General features: G+C 44.5%; 1 protein-coding gene across 3 annotated transcripts; it reads right to left on the bottom strand.

The window, feature by feature from the left end:
- Positions 1-1,294: 1,294 nt before the first annotated feature.
- On the bottom strand, positions 1,295-21,550 carry LPAR4 (lysophosphatidic acid receptor 4). 3 transcript variants are annotated; one of them, XM_061598380.1, is made up of 3 exons: positions 20,967-21,550; positions 16,920-17,062; positions 1,295-2,710 (listed from the first exon to the last, which is right to left on the bottom strand). In XM_061598380.1, the coding sequence occupies exon 3, from the start codon at positions 2,568-2,570 to the stop codon at positions 1,524-1,526; it is 1,047 nt and encodes a 348-aa protein (XP_061454364.1). In that variant the 5' UTR covers positions 2,571-2,710; positions 16,920-17,062; positions 20,967-21,550; the 3' UTR covers positions 1,295-1,523. The 3 variants fall into 3 exon arrangements, with proteins under 3 accessions (XP_061454364.1, XP_061454365.1, XP_061454363.1); XM_061598381.1 differs by having other exon boundaries at positions 16,920-17,059; XM_061598379.1 differs by lacking the exon at positions 16,920-17,062.
- Between the last annotated feature and the right edge of the window lie 778 nt (positions 21,551-22,328).

Below are 22,328 nucleotides of genomic sequence, written 5' to 3'. Positions count from 1 at the left end.
TTAGCTGGTTTTGTTTGCCGTTGGCTCTGGTTCCATCTACTGTTGGCCTCTCTGCCTTCCACCCTACAAGTCCCAATGAGCACCAGACACCACTGTCTATGGGTACAGATGTGGACATGCATTCCCAGGAAAGGTGGGCATAGTTTGCTCCTCATAATTGCAATATCGTACACAAGGGCACCACTTTACACCTACCTGGCTTGAGATTTTTCTTTTTAACAAAGCATCTAGATTTCTTTCTTCTATGCTTTACTTCTAATTTCTCAGCAAACATTTAAAAACTGAATTCCTTTCCTTATCACTACATGGGACTAACAGGATCAACATCACAGGGGAGTTGACTTGCAATGTTGGAGGATACTCATCCTGCCAACATGGCAATGGAAACGTCCGTTCCTTCATTGCTGTCTGCTAATTGTCCTCTTGAGTTGAGTGCCAGAAATAGAGACAGGAAGAAAACAAATCATTCGACATTTAGGTCCACACCAAACATTTGAAGGACTCTTACACCGCTGTCTCTCCAAAAAATCCTGGGAACTGTTTGTTAAGGGTGCTGACCTCACAGAGGTACAATATGCAGCACCCTTAACAAATGATTGTTCCCAGGATTCTCCATGATAGGAAGGTTGGACTCACCATACATTTAAAGCACTATTATACCACTGTAACAGCCATGGCTTCCCCCAAAGAATCCTTAGTTTGTGAAGGGTGCTAGGGGTCTCCTAACAACACTATTCCCCTCGCAGAGCTATAATTCCCAGAGTGGTTTAACAATAGATCCTTCTTCCCAGGAATTCTGGAGATAATAGCTCTGTGATGGGAATAACCTCCTAACAACTTTCAGCACCTTTAACAAACTACAGTTCCCAGGATTCTTTGGGAGAAGCTATGACTGTTAAAGTAGCATAATAGTGCTCTAAATGTTGGGTGTTATGTGCCCTAAGAAAGGATGGTACCACATCCTGGTTGAAGGTCCTTTACAAATGCATTGGCCAAGGGTCAACAAGTTCTTCTAACTGACCAATGTCACTGGGATACCTGAAATAACATTTTCTCCCATATATTCCATCCTGTCCTCTGAGGCCTGCTTGCTTCTTGTCCTTTTCATTTTAGAGAGGAAATTAGTGTGGATTCAAAGCAGAGCTTTACTCGGCTAAAATAGGCAGGAGGGAAACCATGCATACAACCTTGAGATCAATGGAGGGCAAGATAGACATAGAAAAATAACTTTCTAGGATGCCAAATTTAGGAAATTGTGCACGAAATCCAAATCATCAGCTAAGGTAAAAATCAAGACAGGGTGAAATATTTTATTATTTCATAGCTTCAAAAGCAAAACAGGCATAGGACAATGTTACTTGAGTTAAGATACAATGGTGAGTTTTCAAAAGAGCAGCCGGCTGACTATGTGTGTGGGTGTATGTATATACACACACGAATAAAACATTTCCTGTGGTTCCCATCTCTCATGGTTCTGCATCCTTCCCCCAGACAGAAGTCTCCTGGTGGTGCAAATACCGCCATCAAAAATTTGATTCAGAAGTCAGATCTCCCCCATTGGTAATAGCCTGGTCGCTCATTTCATCCTGTGCCACCGGCAGGGCAACCTTGGTTAGAGGAGTTTCGGTTTTGAAAAGGGAATCAGTTTTGAAGTGAGGGGTGATATAAAAAGATTTCTGGAATGACTCTGATGTGAAGTAGTAGATGAAAGGGTCAAAGCAACAGTTGAGGGTGGCGATGCACAGCGTGATTGGGTAGAAGGTCCTCGCAAACCTCTCCAAGGAGCAATTTGCTATGGCCTGAGAACGTACAAGGGCATACAAGAAAAGGATGGAGTTGTAGGGCACAAAACACACAACAAAGATGGCCACGTGCACAACAATCATCTTGAGTACTTTCTCCTTGTTTGTGCCAATCTGGGAAAGGGTGGCCGGTTTCCGGAGAGTCCTCAGGACCAGCGATGAACACGTGAGGTTCAGCATCAGGGGAATAATGAAGCCAACCACTTCAATAAATATTGTAATCTTGGACAAGTAGGTCTTCCATATGCTTTTGGAAAAGCCTTCAAAGCATGTTATACTAGTGTTATAAGTGTTGGTGGTGGAAAACAAAGATGCTGAGATGCCTCCACTGAGGACCAGAATCCACACACACACACACACAATGGCTGAATTGCGTTTTGTCCTAATGGTGCGAGATCGGAATGGGTATACAATTGCAAGGAAGCGGTCGACGCTAATACAAGTGAGAAACAGCATACTCCCGTAGATGTTGGTCAGGAAGGCCGTCCCTGAGATCTTGCACAAAGGGTCTCCAAAGGGCCAGTGCCTGTTGACGTTGTAGAAGATCTTGAATGGGAGAGTGAATACAAACAGCAAGTCGGAGACTGCCAGGTTGGTCATGAAAATGGTAGTTTCAGTCCTCATGTTGATGCGGAAGCAGAAGACGAACAAAGAGGCACAGTTGGTGATCAAGCCGAGGATGAACACCACGCTGTAGACAGCTCCGTAGAGGTTGTACTTGAAGGAATCGTCCGTCACACAGGTATGGTTGTTGCTGTGATTTCCCATTCCAGCTCTGCCTTTTGCAAAGCCAAATTAAGTGAAATCCATGCAATGAAAGTCAGGCAGCTCTGTTCACCTTAAGGACTGTATTCCAGATGTGTTGCTTGAATGCCTTTTGCCACATTCGCACAACGTGCGCCATTCTCCTGAAGGAAACCAGAAAGAAAAGAAAATTCTCAAAGACTCATCTGAGTACCACCCAATTCAAACAAAACAGACTCCCTGTGTTTAATCCAACTAAGGCCTCGTCTGCGGCTGCATATACACAACACCTTTAAAGCACATTCAAAGCATATTTTTCCCCTGAAAGAATTCTGAGCACTGTAGTTTGTTTAGGGTCTCTGGGAACTGTAACTCTGTGCGGGGTAAGCTACAGTGCCCAGAATTCTTTGAGGGGAAAAATTTGCTTTGAATGTGTTTAAAGGTATAGTGTGTATGCAGCTGAATCTAAAGCAGTATTATGCCACTTTAAACAACCATGGCTTCCTCCCAAAAATATTGGGAAATGTAGGTTTCCAGAATACATCTCCATGAGCTCAAAAGCTTGCCTCTTGGCTTGGTCGACCAGACGGCATTGTCTCATTTGCTCAGTGTTTGTTGCTTTGTCAAGCCAATGCGGCTCCTAAAGATTCTGAATGGGGAAGAGAGGAGAGGGAAAGGACAATACAGCTGTCTACACATTCCTGCATTCCTCCCCCCCACCACCCACACATGCATTTTTCGTGGCAACAATTCTCCACTTCCATCACACTCTTGCAGTGTGATGGAAATAGAAACATTGGCAGGTGATGGAAGTAAAGAATTTGCACAACGTCTGTCCTTTGGATGGGCAGAGTGTTAGGATCATAGGAAGATGCCTTCTTCCAGGTGTGAGACATTTGTCCATCAAGTCCAGGACCTTTTGCATGCAAAGCATGTGTCCTAGCACCAAGCTATGGGACACCCCAAGGAAAGAAGGGCTGTTATGGAAAAAAGGGCTATATGTTGCAGAGACCTCTTTGGGGAAAGAATGGTGGAGCTTCTCACCCTGCCCCCTGACAAAACTTAGTCACTCTTAGAATAGAAGAGATCTTGCCACTCACAGGCAGAGGATGGGCACATTTTTGTCCTAATACAGCTTTTTACCTGTTTCTTTTTAGAGTGAATTTAATTATGACATTTTGATTTATTGATGAAATTTATTTATGTATCAGCATTTATAAACTGCTCTCTCTCTATATATATATTTAAAAATATCTAAACAGAGTGCAGCATAAAAGCAATAAACAATATTGTTATCTCTCCGGCTTTTTCTCCTAAAAGTTCAAGCATATACGGTCCCTCCTCCTCCTCCATTTTATCCAGACAACAACCCTGTGAGGTAGGTTAGGCTGAGAGTCAGTGACTGGATAAGGGTCATCCAGGGAGCTTCATGGCTAAGTGGAGGTTTATACCTGGGTCTCACCAGTCCAACACTCTAACCACTATACCACACAGGATCTCTGGCTCCATGTGATTGAGATAAAATAAAGAGGTGTACTTAGTGGCACTGAGGTTACACTTCCCCCCTCCCTGTCTCTGGCAACTCATTGACTGAGAGTAAAGGACAGATTCCCCACCACCACCAAACCTGCTCCCAATGGCACCCCGTTATGTTTTGCTGCACAGAATTCACTTGCTAAGAACTGAGCCAAACTCTATTTGCATTACAAACTCTATTTGCATTACATATTTCCACCCTGGGCTCTACCTTACTGTGATGCTGCAATACAATGGGATCTTGGATTTTTTAAGAGCATGAGAAGAATAAAAACAGAATGTTGGGAGCTGGCTACAGTAGCTCAGTGCTAGAGCACATACACATGGAAGGTTGCAGGTTCAATTCCTGACCTCTCCAGTTAAAAGGATCAAGGAGCAGGTGATGGGGAAGAGACTTCTCTCTGTCGGGGGCACTGCGAATCATAGCAGGGCTCAGTAGGCAAAGAGAACTGGGTTAGATAGGCAAAAAGCCAGATAATATATATATGACAGTTTTCTATGCTCTTATTGTATTAATGACAGCTGATATAGCACAGTGGGGAGGAGAGCCTGGCTGGGAGTCCAGAGTCTGTGAGTTCAAATCCCCGCTCGTGTCTCCTGGATGTAAAGGGCCAGCTAAAGATCACCCCCACAGTGAGCGGCTCAGGGGTTACGTGCCCTGCCACCTGTGCAGCCGTGGGCAAGTTGCATAGTTCCAAGGAGCCCAGTTGCCCCCCAGCTGGCAGTTGCGGACAAGGAAGGGACTGGCTTGTGCAGCTGTGGCAAGCTGAGCAGGCCCTAGTCAGCTGGGGAAGGACTAGCCTCAGAGGGAGGCAATGGGAACCCCCCTCTGAATACCGCTGACCATGAAATCCCTATTCATAGGGTAGCCATAAGTCGAGATGGACTTGAAGGCAGTCCATTTCCATTTCATTTTTCACTGTATTAACAGATCTTCTGTGAATCAAAAATGAGGAAAGCAGGGGATTCACAGAGATCTCAGTTGGACAGACAAAAGCACCCCAAGGATGCAGACTTCACCCTTTGTGCCTGGGGTGGGGAGGTAAGTGACCTGGAGACGAAGTATGCAAAGGCAACCCTGGCAGGAACATATGGGGGCCCCTTGCAGAATAGTGAAAGGAGACAAACATCTGCAACAGGGGAAAAACACAGACATTCCAAGGTCTTGTTTCCTGTTGTAATACATGATCTAACATATGACCCTGGATGTAAAGTAAGAGAGACGTTTTTGACAGAAGGAACAGTTAGTCAGGAGCATGGAACTGCATCAGATGGCAAATCCTCCTTTTGTGTGGCTTCAAAAGCAGCAAATCTTAGGCAATTTCAAGAGTTCTCTGGAATAATTCAAACCATTTTGTTTCCGTTCTGATTTTATTAAAGTGGGGGAGGAAGGAAACAGACGAAAGAAGAGGCCAAATTATGTCAAGCCACCATAGCTCAAAGCAAAATACAGGCAGGTTGAAAACGCGGAAACAGCTGCTGATCTACTAATCCACTAACGTACGGGAAGGATTCTTTTGTCTCTGCAATCTTTATTGATTTTCCCTTTTACGCTTCCTTGGCGCTCTTTGGTTAGGATTCCAATGCTTTTTACATTTTTTTAAAAAAATACTATTTACTTGATATGCCCTTTCGTGCAGGAGCGTTCCCACATTACACCCAGTGAATGTACAGCATAGGGGTGTTCACACACTGAATGTTACATGTGAACTAGTGCATCAGTGTACAACACCATTAGCTGTGTACACAGATTGTACTCTGTTTACATCTGATGAGAGTACAACCTGTGTGCACAACTAATGGAGCTGTACATTAATACAGTAGTTCACATGTAACATTCAGTGAGTGTACAGTCTGTATACCTCCATGCACAATAGCTGAGCTATACAAATGAACAAGTGTATGCTCTTTCACAACAACACGTGCATGGGTAGAGACAGCTTGTACCTGTATTCAGTGTCATGTGTGAACAACTCTTCTGTGTACCCAAACAACTGAATTCTACACTCATACAGTTATTCACATCTAAGGTTCAACATACGAACAGTTTGCGTACAAAACAGCTGAGCTGTAGAAATCGACATGGGTACACACTTTCCAACAAACACTTGTACAAGTGTGGAGACAGCTTGTGATCTGCATTCAGCGTAACGTGTGAATAAGCCTTATGCCTATTACTCTTTTTTCTTATGTATTATCAGGTCTGGCCCAAGGTATTTGGCTGCTGAAAATACAGACTAGTATAAACAGACCTTGCTGCCCTGGGCTCCTGCTGGGAGAGAGGGCGGGATGTAAATCTAATTAATTAATTAATAATATTCAAATCTTTCTTTAACAATGGTGACAAGGAAGCATCCTCTTCCATGCAGGGTAGTAGGCTAGCTTAGGAGGCGCAGGACAGGCTACATGACACATGTTGCTCTGTTCTCCAACAACTTGCTGCAGCTCCGTTTCCCAGCATTCACTGTGAGGCAGTCACCTCACTCTGCCCAACACTACAGCCAGCCCCGTGTATAATGTGTCTTCCGTTTCCCCCCCCCCCCCAAGGAAAGGCCCAACAAGTCTTCAAGGCATTTACTCTGCAGGACCTGTGTTGAACTTCTGTGTGGAGCAAGGAAAGAACATATGAATTTTACTTATTTTGCACTTATATCCCTCCTCTTCAAAATTCAAAAACAAGCTAGAGGATTGAGCTGCATGCCATTATTCTAAGTCCCACTAAGTTCAACAGAATTTCTTTCCTAACCAGTGTGCTTAGGAATACTGCAGTCCTTAAGCATGATGGTCTGGGAGGAAGTCCCAGTGAACTCAGGGGGACTTACTTCTGTGCAAACACACACAGGATCACTTTGCACGAGTGCGGAGTTATAAAACAGGAAGTTGCACCTCCCTTTGGCCTCATACTCATCAAGTCTGGGCTGGGGAACCAGTGGCCTTCCAGAGTTTGCTGGACTCCAGTTCCCATCAGCCTGAGCCAGCATGACCGAAAGTCAGGAATGATGAGAGCAGTCCAACCACATCTGAAGGACTACAGGATTCGCTGAATTAGGTCCTCTTAAGGCAGCCGTTATTCACTCAGCCTCACAGAGGTGATAACACCAGGCAGAGTACAGAGTGTGTGTATATTACTGCCTACATCAGACTTCCTCAGCCTGTGCTCCCCCTAATGCTTTAAACTACAAGTCCCATCAGCCCTTGCCAGAGTGTCCAATAGTCAGGCATTATGGGGGTTGCAGTTCAGAACATCTGGAGGGCACCAGGATGGGGGAAGGCTGGTCTCCACGCTAAGTCTTATTGCTAAGGCAAGGAAATAGCTGTGGCAGCTTGGAAAAAGTTCCCCATCACTGACCGAAATCAACGCCAAAGGAAATGTCCTTGCCAAGAAGCAAGAAACAGTGTACCAAGGAACCCCACAGAGACATAATCATGAGAGAGAGAGAATTCTTACAGAGCTCTCCAGATATTGTTGAACTGCAATTCCCATCAGCTCCATCAAGTATGGCCAATGGCCAGAGATGAAGGGAGTTGAAGTTCAGCTATCTATGGAGGGCCAAAGGTTCTCCACATCTTACAGAGCAATCTGATACATGGCTATGCAGAAGTAAGTCCCATTGGGCTTAATAGGGCTTACTCCTATGTGAGTGTGTACAGCAGGGGTGGATAACCTTTCTGAGCCACATTCCCTTCTGGACAACCTTCCAGGGCCCACATGCCAACTCCCATCTGCCCCAGCCACCAGGGACAGTTTTAGAGATGATGGGAGTTGTAGTCCAGCAACATCTGTTGTGCGGTAGGATGGGGAAGGCAAGAACAGACAATACGGGGTTAGATGAGCCAATGACATGACTTAGTATAAGACTTTGGCCTTATTAAACCCTGGAAAACCATTGCCTGTCAATGTAGACCAACCATCCCAAACCTGTCACTCTCCAGATGTTGTTGGACTCCAACTCCCATCAGCCCCAGCCAGCACAGTCAATGATGAGGAGTGATAGGAGGTGTATTCCAGCAACATTGGGAGGGCTGCAGGTTCCCCATCCCTGATGCATACACAAAAACATAACTGAGGCAAAGCCAACCTGGTGCCCTCCGGGTGTTCTGGACTACAACTCCCATCATCCTTGGCTGCTGGCCATGCTGGCTGGGGCTGATGGGAGCTGGAGTCCAACAACATCTAGAGGGCACCACATTGGCTATCCCTGACATAAACGTTCATTCTAGGTTAAATAGGACTTACCCACACATGCACACAGAAAATTCACTGGATCAGAACCATCCTGCAAAGTGACCATGTGAGGCCTTAGGACAGGGGGCTTTGGTGAGTTCACTGAGCTCCCTTAACCTGTAGCATCTTCACTGTCCATGTTAATGGAAGGGAAGTAGCTCTTCACACGGACAAAGGAATAATGCTATTAATACTTAGCAATGTGGTATAATGTTAGAGTATTGGACTACAAGGTCTAGGAAGACCTGGGTTCGAGCCCGTCAGCTATGAAGGTCACTGGGTGACCTCAGGCCAATCATTATCTCTCAGAATAACCTACTGAGCAGTGGTGGCTGGTAGCTCTATGTCAGTGGGCAGTAGAATCCGCTCCAGATTTTAGTCTGAACTTAGCTCCTTGAGAGTTCGGACTAAAACCCGGAGCAGAATCCACTGCCCCACTGACATAGAACCACCAGCTGCCACTGAGTTCCCTGCTGTATTAGGATGCTTTATTAGGATCAACTATTTAAAAAAAATCACAAAGGAGTGAGCATACTTTCAAATTAATAAATTTGTGTTCTGGTGAACTCAATAGCTCGTTCATTTCTTTGTGACCTTTCAGGTGATCTTTACAAAGGTACCGCTGTACTGTTACTTATGGATTTTTTTTTTGCTACCAAACTACTTCTATTTTGGGCACATTAACAGTTGAATCTGAAACTGCAGTTTGATGCAAAATCAGATGGATTACAATATGTTGCTACTTAAGCAATGACTCTAGCTGCTGGAAAAAACAAATTTAGCCTGCTATGCTTAAACTACTCCACTTAAGGAAAGGTGGCCATGGTCAATTAAAAACATAGAGCACACTTAGAATTTTGCTAGAATGTATTTCATCTCCCACTGTTTTATTTTGTGCAAACTGAGACACTCCTCATATCCATTGGAAACTATTCTGCAGAACAGTCAGTGCCATTATTCCACAATTGTTTTTGGAGCTTTTTTTTAGAGTTGCAAAGTCTTGCTGTATGTAGTTCACATATTCACAGAAACAGAAGCAAAAGTAAATGATTTCCTATAGGAAACTTCACTAAAATTGCGAAGTAAATCAAACACATTTAAAGTGACTATCTGAACTATATCAACTGTCTTAATATTGTTGGTTCCTCCCTGCTAAAACAAGATCAGCACAGCACATGTTGTTTCTGTTATTTGGGCTGATTGAGATGTTGCCACCACTCACCATATGCTCAGAGGCACATGTTACCAAATGCATCCAAGCTACACAGCAAGTGGATTGGACTGTGAAAGACTAACCCAAATTGTGTTTGCATTTTTACAAATTTGTAGGGCAGTACAATATCTCAGAAAGGCGGTCAGGTCTCCTGCTCCCCTGCTGCATTCACTACAGCTGCCCAATTTCCCTGCTTTTTAAAGTTGGATAGAAATATCTGTTGGCTATAGGTACGTTCTTAAACCACAAGGTTTTTTGCCTATGAGTAAATTTCTCTGCTTTTTAATCCAGGAGGTAAGAAACTGGATCCTGTGCAAGTTTGCTGAGAATAGGTTGATCATTTGCATGTTTATTGAGTTCAGTGGGATTTACTCCCTGGCAATCATGCTTAGGATAGGTGAAACTGACCACGGGGGATGGGGAGGGGAGGATGCGGAGGGGAGGAGGCAGGAGGGGGAGGGCAGGTTTGATCATTTGCATGTTTATTGAGTTCAGTGGGATTTACTCCCATGCAATCATACTTAGGATAGGTAAATGTGACCATGGGGAGGGAGGCCTGGAGTGGGCTGGAGAGGAGGAAGAAGGAAGAGGGGAGGAGATGAAGAAGGGAGGAGGAAGGGAGCGGAGAGGGGAAGGAGGGGAAAGGCAGGCCGATCATTTGCATGTTTATTGAGTTCAGTGGGATTTACTCCTGTGCAATCATGGCTAGGACAGATAAAATTGACCATAGGGGAGGAGGAGGAGAAGGGGAGAGTAGAGGGAAGGAGGAAGGGGGCAGAGGGGAGCGGAAGAAGGGGGAGGGGAAGGAGGGGTTTGGAAGGGAAGGGGGAGGGTCAAAGGAAGGGGCAAAAGGGAGGTGATGGGAGGGCAGAGGGGGAGGGCAGGTTTGATCATTTGCATGCTTATTGAGTTCAATGAGATTTATGTCCATGCAATGACGCTTAGGATAGGTAAAACTGACCATGGGGGAGGGGAGATGCCCCTTCTGTTCAGCTGCCTTCCACTCTTTGACAATGTGGCAGACTGACGCAGGAAATATAAGGATCTCATCTCACCTACAGCCATGATGATAGCAAGCGTCAGGAACACAAGAAGAGCTCTGGAGCATTCGGCCAAAGTTCCATCTAGCCCAGGATCCTGTTTTCAACAGCGGCCAAACAGATAGTTTGGGGAAATCCACAAGCAGAACCGTTTAGGGTCCACCGTCCCCCCAAAAAGATTTGTTGTACTTCTGCAAACCTTGGGGTTCCCTCATGCCTTCTGAAACCTCCCTCGTGTGCAAGGGAACCATGTTAGCTACATAAACAGCAGTACTCACAACTTAAAACAGGAAAGAAGCGGTGAAGTTGCTGCTTTGAAGATGGCAGATATCTGTTTATAATCATCCTGTTTGCCAAACCTGTGAGTGACGAAAGTGGCAGACTAGCTCCTTCAAACAGTTGCCTTAAGAACATCGGAAGTTGCTTTATACCTGAGCAGACCATTTGTCTGTCTAGCTCAGCATTCTCTACTTTGAGTCTGACAGCTGACGTCCAGGGCTCAGGTTGGGATCTTTCCCATCTTCTATCACCTGATCCTTTTTTAATACTGGAGATTACCAGAGATTGCATCCGGGACCTTCTTGCATGACTCCAGATTAATGTTCTAAATTTGACTGTAAGGCAGTGGGCCAATTATTTGTTTTAACTATTTAACATGCACATGGTGCCCATGTAATCATGTTCGCTTGGCAGTTTATTCTAACAATAACATACAAAATACAATTAGATCTGAATGCTAGAATTGCAGTCTGCTGGGACCCCCTTCTGAGAAGAGTTCCTGTTGGTAACTGTTCATACTGTTGCTAAGGAAGTGGAGCTCCATCCTATACAATTTAAGGAATGCCATGCTCCTTGCCGTCTTTTTATATAGCGTTATTTATTTATTTATTTATTTTAATTTATATACCACCCTAAGCCCGAAGGCTCTCTGGGCGGTGTACATAAAAGATAAAACAAGCACAGTGTATAAGTACAATAAATACAATAAATCAAGAACCAAAAACAAACAAACAATAAAAGAACCAAACAACGTCCAAAATACAAGATAATAGTGAAATACTGTTAAAATACACTTTAAAATGCCTGGGAGTATAAAAAGGTTTTCACCTGGCGCCGAAAAGATAGTAGCGTCGGCGCCAGGCGCACCTCATCAAGGAGACTGTTCCACAGTTCGGGGGCCACCACTGAAAAGGCCCTAATTCTAGTCACCACCCTCCGAGCTTCTCGATGGGATGGCACTCGGAGGAGGGCCTTAGATGTTGAGCGCAGTGTACGGGTAGGTTCGTATTGGGAGAGGCGTTCCACCAGGTATTGCGGTCCCATGCCGTGTAGGGCTTTATAGGTCAAAACCAGCACTTTGAATCTAGCCCGGAAACAAATAGGAAGCCAGTGCAGACGGGCCAGAACAGGTGTTATATGAGCAGACCTTCTGGTCCGCGTCAGCAATCTGGCCACTGCATTCTGGACTAGCTGTAGTTTCCGAACAGTCTTCAAGGGCAGCCCAACGTAGAGCGCATTGCAGTAGTCCAATCTAGAAGTTACCAGAGCATGAACAACTGAGGCGAGGTCATCACTGTCCAGATAGGGACGTAGCTGGGCTACCAATCGAAGATGGTAAAAAGCATTCCGTGCCACCGAGGCCACCTGGGCCTCAAGAGACAAGGAAGGATCGAAAAGAACTCCCAAGCTACGAACCTGTTCCTTCAAGGGGAGTGTAACCCATCAAGAACAGGATGAACATCCACCATCTGGGCAGAGAAGGCACTCACCAACAGCGTCTCAGTCTTGTCTGGATTGAGCTTTAAATGTATTCCAGTATCTTCTCAGCCACTCAGTTATTTTTAAACATTGGGCAGGACACAAAACACTCTTCTGCTCTGGGAGAAAGAACACCTCTTTGTCTGTCTTGGCCCAGTATATTCAAGCAATACTCAACACAAATGGAAAAATGGACTGCATTCAAGTCAATCCTGACTTATGGCGACCCTATGAATAGGGATTTCATAGTAAGAGGTATTCAGAGGGGGGTTACCATTTCCTCCCTCTGAGGCTAGTCCTCCCCAGCTGGCTAGGGCTTGCTCAGCTTGCCACACCTGCACAAGCCAGCCCCTTCCTTGTCCGCAACTGCCAGCTGGGGGGCAACTGGGCTCCTTGGGATTATGCAGCTTGCCCACAGCTGCACAGATGGCAGGGCACGTAACCCCCAAGCCACTCACTGTGGGGGTGATCTTTAGCTGGCCCTTGACACCCAAAAGACACAATCAAGGATTTGAACTAAGAGTCTGGACTCCCAGCCAGGCTCTCCTCCCCACTGTGCTATACCAGCTCATACTCAACACAATGGGGGCTCAAAATGTGGGAGAGTGTGAAGCTTGTCTCAAGCGACAGTCAAAGCCCTGCAAAAGGAGCTTCAGCACTCCTCTCCTGGGTCTGTTTGTAGAAGAGAGGATATAGATTCCCTCCACTTGACCTGGCCAAAAAGCCTCCTGTATGCCTTTTTCCCATTCCCCTCCTCTCCAGGACACAAAAGTGAAACCAATTTTTTTTATAAATACCTCTTAGAATTTTTTTTAAAGGCTTAAGCAATCAGGTTTGCAGACAAAAAGCTTGCTTAATCGGGTGACAAATTTGCTTAGATTCCTAAGGCAACAGCCTCAGCAGTAGATATTGCTCAATTAAAGATATGGAGGGAGGAGGATCACTCACTCCATGCTGAGATCTACTCCAGGGAAATGGGAGAAGGCAATGGTATAACTTGTGCCTGAGCTTGCTTTTCCCTCCTCCCTCCGAATCTTTTTTCCTTGTGTGTCATGTCTTTTTAGATTTGAGCAGGAACCATCTTAGTACAACTTTCTGTAAACTCCTTGAAAGATGTTTTGGATAAAAGATGAGATACAAATGGCTTGAACAAATGAATGAATAACTCTCCTCCCACAGTTGGCTCCCATTTCTACACCTCCCTTTCAGGAAGAGTTACCCCTGAATTGACCCCTTTGGGGAAGTGTTTGGGCAAAAACTGGGGAAAGTCACATGTCTCTAATTCTCTCCAATTTGCTGTATCCAATGGCAGCAGGAAGTGCTTGACTGTGTTAGGCTGTAGGCAGAAGGCCTAATGATAAGTTGCAAGGGTGCCTGTCTGCATGACTTCCTGTCCTCACACTCTGATGCAAACTGACACTGGGCTTTGCATTAACCCACTTGACAAGAAGTCTAATTATTCCATATTGAAAAAGAAAATATTAAACGTTTTTTTAAATATTTAAAAATAGTTTTATGTTAACATCAATCACCTGGGGGTTTCCCAGGTGACTATATGAAGAGCTTCGAAAAGTTACTTTTTTGAACTACAACTCCCATCAGCCCAATCCTGTGGCCATGCAGGCTGGGGCTAATGGGAGTTGTAGTTTTAAAAAGTAACTATTCCAAGCTCTGACTATATGTGCCTGATATTTTGTGTTATTACATGTCTCACCCATCTTTCCTCCATGGAACTCAGGGTGTCAACCAAGGGAGCCCTTCCAAACAGGCCCAAGCTATTTCTAGACCTGCATTGTACCCTTTCACACCACACAAAGAAACGGCCAGCTCATTCTCTTGAGAACTAGTAACTTGAGGAACCCAGCTGTCATGACCCTGACAGCAGATTCCCCTTACTTTAAGGGATGAGACTGAGGACTCTGAGCAAGGAGGGGAACTGCATGCCCCAGAAGCAAGTCCCCAAGATGAGCCTGCGATACCAGTGCCCTTCCAGCCCAAGGACACTTCATTACCATCCATTGCTGCAGAGGACTCCATTGCAGAAGCCCCAGTACAATTGAGCCTCCCCTGCTCTGTTGGAGTAAGACTGATAGCCCTTTAACCAAAGAAGCACCTTTCAATAAAGGTGGAGCTTACAAGTGACATAGAATTGCTACTCCTATAGGCTCAGTTTAAGTACTGAAACTGTAGCAGAGTGTTGTTTTCTTATTGTAGCCAGCCTGAGACCAGTGCTTACATCATCACACCAGCAAGACATGTTCCTACTTCTCTAAGGTTCTGGACATTTATAATACCTGCTGAGTAATAACCTTGATCCCTCCTATGTCTATGTTTCCAGGATTCCATAACACAAGCCACTTTCATAGATCGTTGGAAAGGTTTTGGATATTCCTAAAGAATTGTCACAAGCCAAACCCAGTCATTTCCCCCTTCAAACAATAATAGAATTTAAGAGTTTGGATGGGACTTTGGAGATCCAGTTATACCTAGGGAGGTGGTGGGCTGACTAACACCGGAGGCATTCAGTGGACAGCTACCTGTTGGGTATACTTTCAGTTGGATTCCTGCATTAAGCAGGGGGTTGGACTTGATGGCCCTATAGGCCCCTTCCAACTCTACTATTCTATGATTCCATTATCATCTAGCCCAATCTTTTGCTCAGAGTGGGATTCAGCCCCCCAGCAGAGGGGCTATCCACCCTTTGCTTAGGTGCTCCTGTTGCCTCCTGAGACAGAGTGTTCCACTGTCCAACAGCTCTTGCTGTTAGAAAACGTCTCCCAATGTTTAACCCAATGCTTCTTTGCCGTTTTTCTACCCACTGGTCCCAGCCCTGCCCTTTGCAGCAACAGCCATAGCTCAGTGGTAGAGCATTTGCTTTGCATGCAGAAGGCCCCAGGTTCAATCCCTGGCATCTCCAGGTAGGAGAGGCAGACAATCCTATCCGAAATCTGGGAGAGCCACTGCCAGGAGGTGTAGACAATGTTGAGGTTGATGGGCCGGGGGGGTCTGACCCAATGCTAGGGATCTTGTAGCATCTGAAGGGGAACTATGCACTGCTTATATTTACGCCCACAGCATGAAATGCAGGATGGCCCCAGCTGGATGAAAAGGTTTCTGCCTTAGACACAGGGTCATTTTGCACTATATATTTTATATATAACCTATTTTAATTTATATACAGCCTTCTATTTTAGTCCCTTCACTACCACTCCCCCCTCTCTCTCTATATATATGTATTTTAATTTATTTTAATGTTTTTGTGATCTTTATTGTGTACAATTTTATTATGTATGTGTTCGATTGTATTGTAAGACGCCCTGAGTGCCCTATTACAGGGTAGAAGGGTGGGATAGAAATATTTTAAATAAATAAATAAATATTTAAACCAGTATTATACCACTTCAAACAGTGATGGCGTCACCCAAAGAATCCTGGGAACTGTAGTTTGTTAAAGGGTGCTGAGAGTTGTTAAGAGACCCCCTATTCCATCACAGAACTACAGTTCCCAGAGTGGTTTAACAATCAATCCCTCTTCCTAGGGCACTCTGGGAATGGTAGATCTGTAGGGAGAATAGAGGTTTCTTAACACACACACACGCTTACTAGCAAATGCTGGATATTTGCAGAAATGCAATATATTTTGCCTCTTTTAAATAGTCTCTCCTTTTAAATGAGAGAGAGAAAGAGAGCATGCAGTTCCTCCATCTCAAAGGCAAGCAACTGACTTTATCAAACAACTTAAACCTAAGACCATAGTCAGACCATTGGTCCATCTAGCTCAGTCTTGTCTACACTGACTGGCAGTCTCTCTCTAGGGTCTCAGACGGAGGTCTCTCCCTGCCCTATCCTGGAGATACCAGGGACTGAACCTGGGACCTTCTGCATGCAAGGCAGATGCTCTGCCACTGAGCTACAGCCCTTCCCCTAGGAAGAAGAGGTCTGTTTTAGCAGCAGACGAGGAAGGCGAACTATTATCAGAAATTAGTCTGTGTTCCTCACTCCTGTTTGTCACTTTTTACAAGTTCTGACACCATTCTGAGCAATCTAGTGAGCTTCCTGCTTGATTCCCTGAAGCTCTCCGACTGAGGAGAAAGAATGCTCAGGATATCCTCTTGTCTGGAGAGATTTTGAACTCTGAACTTCCCCATCCTTCAAGTTCCACCATCCATTGTATTTATATACAATGGGAAATTATTTTTATTAATTACAACATACTTTAAAAAAAAAAAAAAAAGCAGAAATACCCCTTGTGATGCATAGGGGTTTGATAGCATTATGGATAACTAGCAGCATCACAGCTGTTGTGGCTCAGGAATTCTAACCCCCCCCCAAAAAAAACCAGTGTAGTTTTGAAATCAGTTGTCATAATCAGGACAGTTTTGGAAGGTTCAGCCCTCCATCTTGATTTGCAGCAGCATCCAACTGTATCCAAACATAGGCAAAAACCTACTCCTTGATCTCAGGAACCACCATGCAAAATTTCGTTATATCTTAATAGGTGTCCCAATGCATAGGAAACAACTTGCATAGTACACGCTATACCATGGGTACAAAGCACATTACAATGGGAGTTAAAGATGTCCTACAAATACCAAACATACCTCTTGAAACCACAGCTTTTGCACAGGGCACTTGGCTTCTCTCCCGATTCCCAACTTTATCCAAGTTGCGATTTTACATTGTTTTATTTGCCATTTCATTGTTATTAGATATTTGTTGTTAGTACAGGGTGGTCTGGGCCCTGCTGAGGTGGAAAAGAAGGATATACATATTTTTCCAAGTAAAGTTTTAAGTATGCGTAAAGCTTCTTGCCCACATTCATCTTTCCCCGTCCCGTGCCTCTCATCCTTCTCAATCTGTTGTTTTCTGCAGGGTCTGTTTTAGATTGCATGCACCATTGTTGATCTGCTGCCCGGGGGGTGTGTGTTTTGTTACTCTAATAACATATCACTGTCCATTGTTTGTTTTCTAAATGATGTGGTTAATGACCAACTACTTAGATGGCGTTGAAATAAGCCAAATTCATGGAGAATAATAATACAGCTGTCAATGGCTACTAGTCATGACGGCTATATACAGCCTTCAAGATCCATGCCACTGAATATCAGTTGCAGAGGATCAACAGTGGGAGAGCTATTGCCATCATGACTTGCCTGTGGGCAGGAGTATAGTCATCCGGGGTCATAGATCTGTTACTTAATGAGGAGCAGGATCCCAGCCAGGTCCCTATGTATGAGTCAATCAGCATGAAAAGGGGGTATGTTCGCCACTGAGAAGAGTCCTTGTCCTTTCATGCTGATTAGAGCCAATCAGAGTGAAAGGAGGTGAGTCAGCCACTGAGAGGACTCTTCTCAGCAGCTAACACACAGCTACCCCTTTCATGCTGATTGGCTCCTAGGGGCATCTGTTGTAATGGAGACGACAGAGAGAACAAGAAAGAGGAGGGAAAGTGGAAAAGGGGACGTGGCTGTGAGGAGGTGTGGCATGACAATCATGGCGGGACCTTGCACTCCTGAATTTGCCACTACACTACTGCTTGTGGGCTTCCCATTGGCATCTGGTTGGCCACTGGTACCATGGGCATCTGGATGCTGGACCAGAACCTTTGGTTTGATCCATCAGTCCTAATGCACTTTGAGGCTACTCAGTAGTTCAAGATGGGTCACATCTTTACTCTTTGTAGGCACTCCGGTTAGATTGGAAATTCTGAGTTTTTTCCAATGTTAGTCATGCTCAGAATGGGCCCTTGGGTGGTATTCAAAGCTACTCAGAGTAGATGCATTTAAATGAATGCACCTAAGTTAGTCATGCCCATTAATTTCAAAGGGTGGTTTTCAATGAAGTCCTACTCAGAGTAGAGCCATTGAAGTTAATGGAAATGTCAAACTTAGGTTCATTAATTTCAATGGGTCTACTCTCAATAGAACTTAGTTGCATTCAACCCTCTGCTAATATACTTAAGAACACACTACTTAACAGTCTCACAACCTAAGGTGATGGCGACGGACTTAGAGCACATCCACACCATATACTTAAAGGACACGGCTTCCCCTCCAAGAATCCTGGGAACTGCAGTTTGTTACGAGTGCTGGGAATTTTAGCTCTGTGAGAGGTAAACTACAGTTCCCAGGATTCTTTTGAGGAAGCCATGTCCTTTAAATGTATGATGTGGATGTGACCTTGATGCTGAGGACATTCAGATGTTATTGTCTGAGGGGGGATTTCATCATTCTTACTGAGGCTGTGGCTCAGGACATTACAGCCACCATGACAACCATAAGGCTGCCCAAACATTTCATCAGCATGAGGGCATTACTATTCGCCTTGAATGTAATGTTCTCAGATGGTTTGGAAGATGGTGATTTGGTTATTGGGAGGGGCTCGTCTACCGTTTGTTTGCCATCTTGATCACTTCCTGTTGAGGTTTGGATTGTCCTTTTAAAATGGTCCATCCCCAAAGGCTGATGAAATCTGAAGGATTTCTGAGACCCTTAGCAGAGTCCCTGGCTGCAACTCCTGATATAGTCCTGACTGCTTTGTGGGATGCAGATATGACTCTGATGGAATGTTTGTGGTCATTCTGATGCTAGGTTATTCTCCCAGATTTTTAATCTGCGATTAGACTTTAATCTGCTGCCAGTTTTATCCTCCAATTTTTAGTTTTTGCAGCTGGTCATTGTATGTCTTTCTGGTTGTATTTTATGGATGTAAGCCACCCTAAGGATATTTATGTTGGTTACAATATTATATTGCATTACAGTAATAATACAAATATTAAAAGATACAAATCCCAGAAATGAATGAACTATCATTGGACAGGCCTCTGATTAGATCATGAGTTAAGCAATCCTAAACATAATTTATTGGGGAATGAACTCCACCGATCAGGATGTGGGACTTATTTTTGAATAAACATCTATTGGGCCTGTTCTATTTATTTCAACAGTGAAATAAATATATTTGATTTCAATGGAAGAAATCCATTTTACAGCTATTTACCTGGGTGTAAGCCCCGCTGAACTCAATGGGACTGACTTCTGAATAGACATATACAGGACTGCAGTGTTGAAAGTACTTAACTTTGAGTGGATTGTGTCCAGTATCAAGTTTCAAAACATTTTGAAACTTTTTTTGAAGCTTTTTCGATCGTGGCCCCCACCCTCTGGAACTTGCTTCCTTTTGACCTTCGACATGCCTCCTTCCTGATGGCTTTTCGCTGAGCCTTAAAGACCTGGCTATTCAGGCAGACCTATGGGATTTCTGGGGTGGGTTAGGTTATCATGCTGTATTATTGAAGGATGGTTTAGATAAACTGATGTTAATATTATGATTGTTGTATGCTTATGTTTTATATTGTATTTTATATTGTGTAAGTTGCCCAGAGTGTCCGTTAAGTCGGACAGATGGGCGACTAACAAATAAAATTTTATTATTATTATTATTATTATTATTATTATTATTTGATTTATTTATTAAATGTATATCCCATCCTTCCATCCAAAGTTTTCATTTTATCTACTCCAATTGCATTATATGATATTCTCTTTTTATCTGACCAGAAGAAGACAACATCTCACTGGATAGGTGCTTCAATTGCAGATATAAGCTGAATCACACTTACGGGGAAAAAAATCAAGCAATCAGATGTATGGTTTGTTTCATGATGCTTTACACAGAGAAGGGTACTATTCAAAACAGGTAAAGAGAAGTTTTGCAATAACACAAATACATTGGATGAAATGTAAAAAACCATAGGATCAGAAGCCCCAAAGTATGGAGTTAACACTAAAATTTGTATTCTTTAAAAGGATTAGTATTGGAACCTTTTGCCCCCAGAAATGTAAAGCAACCATCAAGTGTAGGAAAATTCAAATTTCTATTTTAAAAAAAATGTTATTTAAAGAATTGAAAGAGCAGCAGTCTAGCAGGGGTGTTGTGGCTGAAGACCCACAGACTTATCACAATCAGAAAATGTGCATGGGAATACCTTTTTATTGCAAGTAATCATAGCCTTTGGCACTGAAAGCACTTTCAAAAGAAAAAAGAAAAGTAGTTTTGTTTTGCTCTATCAACATGAAAAGATTTGTGAGCCTTCTATAGAAACTCTATTGCTTAGAGTGGGGTAGACATGAAGAAAGGATTACCCCCTGTCCTCCTTGCCCACATAAAGTAGCCCTCTTGTCAGTTCCAAGAGACTTACAATCCTTGGCATGTCTGCTCAGGAGTAAGTCCTGGCGAGTTCAGTGGGGCTTATGTCCAAGAAAGTGTGTAAAAGAATTGGAGCCTTAGGCTGCATGGATAATAGGAATTGGAATATTTAAGATTTTACACACACTTACCTGAGAGTAAATCGAACTCAATGGGGCTTCTGAGTAGACATGCCTAGGATCATGCGCTCTCTTTCACAAACACACACACCAAATCAGCCTTTACTAGAAAATGCTTGAAATCAAACACAGGAAAGAGACAATAAAGGGTAAGCAGATATTTATTTCTTCGGTTTATTTATGTTTATTAACCGCCTCTTCACCTAGTCCCTTCTAGGCGAAGTGCAGCTAGTTTAATCACAGAATCAATACCAATTTTTTAAAAAGACCAATCCAGTACTATAAAGCAGTAAAAGAGCAAAACAAAGAGCGTCAACTTACCCAACAGAGACTCCCTTCCCAAGGTTGGATTATCATCCCACTGTCTACTTCCAGTCGGTAGGTCCGAGTTAAAATCTCCCGGCCGCCCGGCATGGCGATCCATAGTTCTGTCCCATGGCCCTTCGGTGCCGAATCCCAGAAACAAAACGAAACAAAGGTCTTTGCGGCGTCCTTAAAGGGACTGAGGATCGCCCTCGGAAAGGGCCGAGCAGTGAGGCAGAGGGTCTTGCTGAGCGAACCCTCCAAGCCTTTGTTTCAAGGGAGGCGGCGGTGGAAGGCGAACTCTCTCCTTCGGCTCTGCGGGCTCTCGCGCTCCGCTTCTAACCTCTGCGCTGGAGCCGCCAGAGTCGTCCGCGCGGAGAGGAGAGGTGTGTGTGGTGTGTGTCCGAAGAGAGCGCGCGCTTCTGATTGGAGGGCGAGCCGTTCTAAGGCGCCGGGACGCCGCCCACTTCTTTGGGCTTCCTTTAGGCGGCCAACAGACGCAAATTTGAGACTCTCCCTCCCGTGGAAAGCCTTTGGCCGAAGGAAAAGAGGGCGCCTGCTTCCCCCAACCCACCCCGCGGCGCGAAGACGAGCGGCGTTTGCAGAAGGTCCGTTTTGGGCAATGGAAGAGGGGTCGCTTCCTGAGCGATGGGGTCGAGGGCGCCGCCTGCGGTGGAGAGGGGCTGGCGACACTGGAGCAACAAGAAGAGTCGCCCCGGGGTTGAGCCTCCAAAGGCAGAACAAAAGGCGATCGGAAACTGACAGAAGCGTAGGATGGAGCGGGTCAGGCGGTGTATTTCTTGGTCTGGAAGGAGCTTAGACAAATTCGTGGAGGATAAGGCGATCGATGGCTGCTAGCCATGATGGCAGGGGGCACCTCCAGCATCAGAGACGTATGCCTCTGAATCCCAATTGCTGGGAATCGCGAGTGGGGAGACGTCCTGCTTGTGGGCATCTGGTTGGCCACTGGAAGAGAACGTGATGCTGGACTAGATGAGTTTTTCATCTGCTCTAGCAGGGCTCTTTTAACTTTTAAGGCAGATACTTATTTACTTTTTAAAAAACACAGATAGCAAACAGTGACTTAAAAGAAACATCTCCTTTGGACCAGTCACCAAGAATTGTGTCAAATTTGCACATGCTAATTTATATGTACAGATGCCAATTTAGAAACAAGTGCTACAATTTAAAGGGAAATACATCTCACTAGAGTGGGGAAAACTGTGACCAAGTGACTTGCGTGCCAACTCACACCGTTGTCCGGGTGCTCACTGCTGATGAGCAATTTCAAGGCCTCTCCTAATCTCCTTTCATGTAGCTCTTCATCTTCACAACAGATTTGAACTGGACATCCTTTCAAATAGGATGCTTTCATGTGAC

The sequence above is a fragment of the Rhineura floridana genome, chromosome 16, assembly GCF_030035675.1.
Source record: "Rhineura floridana isolate rRhiFlo1 chromosome 16, rRhiFlo1.hap2, whole genome shotgun sequence".
In the NCBI taxonomy this organism is placed as follows: Eukaryota; Metazoa; Chordata; class Lepidosauria; order Squamata; family Rhineuridae; genus Rhineura; species Rhineura floridana.
Note: the sequence above shows the minus strand (reverse complement) of the source record. Positions and strands in the feature narration are given on the sequence as shown.